Source organism: Meleagris gallopavo, chromosome 1 (genome assembly GCF_000146605.3).
Source record: "Meleagris gallopavo isolate NT-WF06-2002-E0010 breed Aviagen turkey brand Nicholas breeding stock chromosome 1, Turkey_5.1, whole genome shotgun sequence".
NCBI lineage: Eukaryota > Metazoa > Chordata > Aves > Galliformes > Phasianidae > Meleagris > Meleagris gallopavo.
This window is the reverse complement of record NC_015011.2, coordinates 29,130,311-29,137,557: the sequence shown is the minus strand read 5'-3', so window position 1 is coordinate 29,137,557 and position 7,247 is coordinate 29,130,311. Positions and strand designations below refer to the sequence as shown.

Genomic DNA, 7,247 nt, shown 5'->3' with positions numbered 1-7,247 from the left:
GTACGGACAAGGAACTGGAAAAATTTGGTTGGATGATGTGAACTGTGCAGGATCTGAAATTGCCCTTGCTGAGTGCCGAGTCAAGCCTTGGGGAGATCACAACTGTAACCATGGAGAGGATGCTGGTGTGGTGTGCTCAGGTACTGTTAATTCATGTAATCACAGATGTGCAGAGGTTGGAAGGGATCTCTGGAGATCCCCCTGTTAGAGGAGTTTCCCTCAGTAGATTGCACAGGAAGTCATCCTGGAAGGTTTTGAGTATCTCCAGAGACTTCGTAACCTTTCTAGACAGTTTGTTTCAGGGCTCTGTCATGCTCACAGTAAAGGAATTCTATCTCATGTTCAGACAGAACTGCCTGGCTTCCAGTTTGTGCACTTTGCCCCTTTTCCTTTTGCTGAGCACAAACACAAAGAGCCTGGTCCCAATCATTGAAACCTGCTCATTAGATATTTATAAATGTTGGTAGATCCCCACTAAGCATACTCTTCTCTAGGCTGAAGAGTCTAAAGTCTCTCAGCCTTTCCTCATAAGGGAGATGCTCCAGGCCCTGATCATCTTTGTAGCCATGCAGTAGACTCTCCCCAGTAGTTCTGTATCTTTATTGAACTGGGAAGCTCAGAACAGGATACAGCACTCCAGATGTAACCTCCTCAGGACAGAGTAGAGGGAGAGTATCACCTCCTGTGCTGTGCTGGCCACTGTCTTTCTGATGCACCTCAGGATCCCATTGGCCTTCTTGGCTGCTAGGGCATGCTGCTAGCTCATGGCCAACTTGTTATCCACCAAGACTCCCTGATCCTTCTCAGAGACATATAACAAGGGGTGAAGCAAGGAGAGGTGCATGTGTCCCTTGGGGATGTGCTTATTGTTATGTTGGTCCTGCATGAGGAGCAAAAAGAATGAATTCAGGGGTGAAATAGATGACCTAAGGGATTCAAGACACTGCACAGTGCTGGGGGATATAATAGAAAACTTGTAGAGGTTCCTCTGGAGTGACAGCAGGAAGTCAGGTGAGAGTGACTGGCTCACAGAACAGGTGTGTTTTTTGATAGTTGAATTCACATCTGCAGTACGAGCCAGATGGGGAGAGGGTAGTCCCCTGTGCTGCAGTATTATGAGCTGGTTATGTGCCTGGCTTTGAGTTATAAGGAAATGGACATTCTATAAACCATGACTGCACAGCATCATGACAGAGGCAGAGTCACCGGGGAATATTCCTGGGAAGACGATATGGTGCAAAAGAACAGGACTGACTTGGTCATCCCAGACCTCTGCAGAAAAGGCTAGTGATGTGATCCTCATTTTTTCTTTCACTTCAGCAGAGCTCTGAGCCATAAAGTGCTCCTTGACATTTTCATAGAATTGCAGCATGGTTTGGGTTGGAAGAGACTGTAAAGCCATTAAGTTCCAATCTCCCTGCCATTGGCTGGTTGCCACCTATGAGATCAGTTTGCCCAAAGCCCCATAAAGCCTTGCCTTTAACACCTCCAGGGATGGGACATACATGACTTCTCAGGGTAACCTGTTCCAATGCCTCTACAGCTTCTGAATACCCTCTTGATATCAGGCCTAAACCTCCCCTCTTTTTATTTAAAGACATTTTTCCTTGTCTTTACACCATCAGACAATGTGAACAGTTGGTTCCCTTTCCGCTTGGAAGCTCCCTTTAGATACTAGAAGGAAACAATGCATTCTTCCAAAGCCTTCTCTTCTCAGGCTGAAAAAGTCCAACTCCCTCAGTCTGTCTCCATAGGAGAGGTGCTTCAGTTCCATGACCATCTTCATGTCTTCCTGGACCTGCTCCAAAAGCTCCACATCCTTCCAGTGTTGAGGGACCCAGGCCTGGAAACAGTACAGCAGCTGGAGGGGGGCCAATGCCCTCCCTCTCCCCACTGCCAACCCTCTGTAGAAGCAGCCCAGGGGACTGCTGGCTTCTAGGCTATGAGTGCACACTGCTGACTCTTGTTAAACTTTTCACCCACCAGAACCCCCAAGTCCATCTCTCAGTGAGTCAATACAGTCCCAGTCTGTATGCAAATCTGGGATTGCCCAACCCAAGTACAAAACCCTGCACTTCACCGTGGTGAGCATCATTTGGTTCCTATAGCTTGTCCATGTTCCTGGGACTTCTCGTGTTTTGTGGGTTGGTGCTCATGTTTCTGTGATTGCTGTCGTTTTTTGCCAGGTATTACAGAACCAGCTCCCATCCGGCTTGTGAACGGCCCGAATCTCTGCACTGGGAGAGTCGAGGTGTTTCATGACCATCAGTGGGGAACCGTGTGTGATGACGGCTGGGATAAAGCAGAAGCCAATGTTGTGTGCAGGCAGCTGGGCTGTGGGGCAGCAATATCAGCCCCTGGCTCAGCTCACTTTGGACAGGGGTCTGGCCCCATCTGGCTGGACGATGTCAGTTGTGTAGGGACAGAGGCTGCCCTCTCGCAGTGCCAGTTCCAGACCTGGGGATCCCATAACTGCAAACACAGAGAAGATGCTGGTGTGGTGTGCTCAGGTAACTGCTGCCTATTTCTCGGTCTCAAAAGTGTTGGGAAACATGGAAAAATGATTTTCAGACTCAGTAGGAGGTCTTGTCTGAGCTCAGGCTGCTCCTACTGTCTGCTGTCAGTCACTGTGGTCTATAAATTCATTCTTGTGTAATCCACATGGCCCTAACCATGGTCCACAGTCACCACCAGAATCTGGGTTACCGTGATCAGACCTGCATCTGATAACTGTATCAAGCTGAGTCTCCTGTACATCGGATTCTGAAGGCTCCTGGACTTTTACTAGGGTTGAAAACGGTCCCAGAAACATCCCATCCCTGCTGAGGTTATGGGAACCTAGCATCTGAAGCTGGATTATATAGTACAAGATACAGTGCTATATACAACATACAATAATACATGTTGGAATGCCCAACAGAACGCAGGTGCTTACATCGGATTTCCACTCTTCTACATGAGAGCTGAAGAATGGCAAAGATTCTCCAAGGCAACTCAGATGGGAAACAACAACTAGCTGGAGGTTGACGAGTATATCCATTTGCATAGGTTACATCTGCAATATTCATAGACAACATGAAATTTTTATTCCTGAGCTTGGCAGGGCAGATTGCTCTTTATACGGAGCAAGAATGGTGTTCTGTGTCACAAAGTGGTTCAGTAAACTCTTGGAAACTGCTAGAAAGGGATGAATCAGTATTCCCCCACACTGGGCTGAAAGTCAAGAAGGAATTAATCTTTCTACAAGTCTTTATATGGGCTCCCTTAGATACAGCAAATCCAGGCTTCTGTATAGAATCAGATGAGCACACTTGAAACTACTGAAAGGAACTCCTGATCATAATTTGGCTACTAAGCTTGTACTCAAAGATGGGGACATCATTGAAATGTACAAACTGGAGAGGTGTGTAATCATTATGATTATTATATTAGCGTAGTCAGCAGAAAGGAAAATTAACCCCATCTTCATAATAAACCAACACCTCATCTGTGAGTGTGAGATTGGTTCATTGCACACCAGGTAACAAACATGTCTTGTGGACAACAAATGGGAAACAGCAATCTTAAGTCCTAAGCAAGATATTTCAGCAATGCAGAGCATGCTGGAGAGTATGAGGTTGACTATGGGAGAAGCCCTGCCCACCCAGAATGTCCTCTTCATCCATTGGGCACCTTGGTTGGTACAGGGACGCTACTACGTGTCTACTCTCAGCAGGTTTAGGGTATTTATGTGTGCATTTCTCACTTTATCTTGCTTTATGTGCAGGCACTGCAGAAGCAGCTCCTCTCCGGCTGGTGAACGGCCCCAGTCGTTGTGCTGGGAGAGTTGAGGTGCTTCTTGGCCAGCAGTGGGGAACAGTGTGCGATGATAGCTGGGGCCTGAGTGATGCTGCAGTTGTGTGCAAGCAGCTGGGCTGTGGGACAGCCATGTCAGCCCCAGGATCTGCTTATTTTGGGCAAGGCTTTGGCCGTATCTGGCTGGATGATGTGCGGTGCTCCAGCAGTGAATCAGCGCTCTCTGAATGTGCAGCAAGGCCTTGGGGAGTCCATAACTGCAACCATGGAGAAGATGCAGGCGTCGTCTGCTCCGGTAAGCTTCATGCATGCCCCAACTGCGAGGCATTTGTAGCAACTAAGCCTCTAATCTGGGTTTTGGGGCTGGTGGCTCTTCATCCTTTCACAGTCATAGAATCACAGAATCGTTTGAGTTGGAATGGGTACTTAATGTTCACCTAGTCCAACGCCCCTGCAACAAACAGAACTGGTCAGCTAGATGAGGTTGCTCAGATAATGGTCCAACCTTCAAACGTCTCCAAGGATGGGGCATCCACCACCTCTCTGAGCTATCAGTGACTGTGCTTCTCTGCCTTCATCATAAAAAGCTGTTTTCTAACCTCCAATCTAAATCTCCCCTGCTGTAGTTTGTTCATTCACATCTCTTTCTCAGAGGTGTGCCATGGGAAGATGATGGAGATGTGAAGTTGGAGCTTGGCGTTTTGAGGGATGATTCCCATCACTCCACATGGCTACTTATATTTCCTTTTTGTGCTTTTGAACTATCACTATCACTATCACTATCACTATCACTATCACTATCACTATCACTATCACTTACATGCTCATATTGCCCAAAGGATCTGTGAATGCCCCATCCTTGGCAATGTTGAAGGCCAGGTTGGATGGTGCACAGGGCAATCTGATCTGATGGGCAGCTACCCTGCCCATAGAAGAGGGCTGGAACTCGATGGGTCCCTTCCAGCTCAAGCTATTCTATGATCCTATGATCCTATGATCCTATGATCCTATGATTCTATGATTCCACAGTCCTATTTTTCTATGATTGACTCCACAACCTTCATAGTCCCTTCCAATTCATGCCATCCTATGATTCTATGATCTTTCAGTGCCTTCCAAGCCAAGCCATTCTGGGATTCTAAGATTTGATCATTCAATGATTCTTTAACATCATTATATGCATACTACTAACTTTAAGTGGCCTTGCAGGGTAAAGCAAACTAGATTTACAGGTCTGGATTGCATGCATTTCTTTCCAGGTGGGATCTAAACATTGCAGATGTTCTAGAGTGGAGAAGAGAGATGGCATTGCTGGCAAACGTGTATGAAACTTTTTCAACCCAAACAGAGGACATCTTTGGAGGACAGAGTGCACCCAGTACAGAAGCCAATCACGACACTCAGATCTATCTCACTGAATTGTAAGCACCAAGCTGATGTGCCCAAATCAGAAGCGTGATGGTCCCCTTCAGCTAACGAAGACAGGCTTTTGAACAGATGTCCTATGAGCATTTCAATGTCCGTCTTTCCCTTCAGATCCTTCCCCAACTTCATAGCCCACCTTTAGGCACACTCTAGTACTTTTATATCCTTGTATCACAGAGCCCAAAACAGCACAAACACTACTTGAGGTGAGGCTGCATCTCCAAGATTTGGGCATCCACAACTTCTTGGGACAGCTTCATCACCATCTGAGTAAAGAATTTCTTCCTAATATCTGAACAAAATCTTCCTTATTTTACTTAAAATTTGTTCCCCTTTGCCCTAGACAAAAGGACATCCATGTGCCTTCCAGTCTTAAACCTTCTGTAACTCTGTAATCTCAGACACTTCAGCAAAAAGCGTGGTGGGAACGTATGGACTCTCCTTTTTCTTCTGTAAATAAGCCTTGAGGAACCAGAGCATTGGTGCAGCCCTGTGTTTTTCTTCCTATTTTTCTGCAAAATGTTCACAACAAGGTTGCATTACTTTCCACTGGCAACAGCCCAGGCCATGAATTCCTTTTCCTCCTTTCTGCTTCCTTATACTCACTGCAGCTTTTGTGGAACCTCTCCACAATACTCCATGCACACTTTGTTTTTCCGCTCTTGAATTCATGCCTGTGCTTCAGGGACCTCCTCAAGAGAAGGCCTGGTGGCTACCATACTGATCTAGGATTGCAGAGAGTCACACCTGTCTTGTTGGCGATCTCAATTCCCATGCTCCAGGATTGGGGTGTGCTGAGGAGGATCTGTTTGAGGGCTCTGAACTTCTCCATGAGGTCAGGATGCTGAAAGATGGAGAGGAAGGAAAGTTCAGAGACTGAAAGCCTGAGGGAGAAATGTAATAGGGCCTGGGGGTTTTGTTCATCTGGGATGGGGACATTTAGGCAGAGAGCAGCTTGGAGCCAAGCCCCCCTGACGCCAGCTGTCACATCAGTCTTACAAAATCACAACAGATGGGACAAGCTGAGATGGGCAGCAGAAGCAAGGAGACCCAGTTTGCTGATTTCTCACTGGAGCAGTGGGAAAACTAGATGAGACGATCCAACCCTCCATTAACTGGAGATACCCCAAGGAGCTTGGTCCAGAGGGGAATCCTCTAAGTCCCACATCATGTCCCATGGGATGTGCTGGTGGGTGGGAAATCCCAGGGCATCTCAGAAGAACAAAAGGGCCTGGTGTAAGTTGAATGGAGGAGACAAATCTAGAAACTGCTGCAAAAATTAGGTGGTTTGGTATGGAGATGTAGTCCAAAAGCAGAGGTCACCAGGAGAAGGAAACAGCAAGCATGTAAATCAAAGCTAGATCCTCTCCTGGAAGACACAGAGACACAAAGAGGAACCTTTACCTGGTGTGCCCAAATTGTGTAGAGGAGGAGAAGAAACCCGTTGTCTCCTGAGGCAACAGGGCTATGGCTGGAGTTTCCTGGGTTGCCATGCTCTGCACTGAGCATCCAGTCACACCCAGGGCAGGGAGGCAGGGTGAAGCAGGAGGTGTTGCCCAAGCTGTGAAATGCACCCTGCACTGCTTCTGGTGGGGACAGAGTTAATTTCCTTCCTAGCAGCTGCTGTCATGCTAGTGTTTGGATTTATGATGAAAACAATGAAATGAAAGAACACAGATGTCATTGTTGCAGAGCGGTGCTTGCACAGAGCCAAGGACTCTTCAACCTCTGACACTGCAGGAACTGGGTGGGACAGATGACTCCAAATGGTTCACAGAGAGATTCTATGCTGTATGACGAGCTCAGCAATGAAGGATGTAGGAGGAAGGGAGGAACATTTAAAATTGCGGTGTTTGTCTTCCCCATTAACCATTATGCAGGATGGAGTCCTGGAAATAACTGAAAATCTGCCTGCTGATGAGAAGGAATGAACTAATTCCATATTGTGCTTTGCTTGCACATGCAGCTTTGGCTTTACCTGCTAACCTCTATCTCAACTGACAAGTTTTCTTGTCCATTCCTATTCA

General features: G+C 46.9%; 1 protein-coding gene across 1 annotated transcript; it reads left to right on the top strand.

Moving 5' to 3' along the window:
* Positions 1-4: 4 nt before the first annotated feature.
* LOC109364568 (scavenger receptor cysteine-rich domain-containing group B protein-like) lies at positions 5-7,224 on the top strand (the record flags this gene model as incomplete). Its single annotated transcript, XM_019611197.2, has 4 exons — positions 5-140; positions 2,187-2,510; positions 3,767-4,090; positions 5,055-7,224. Coding segments are annotated over 4 exons (795 nt in total), but the record flags the coding sequence as incomplete, so codon positions are not given.
* Positions 7,225-7,247: the final 23 nt, after the last annotated feature.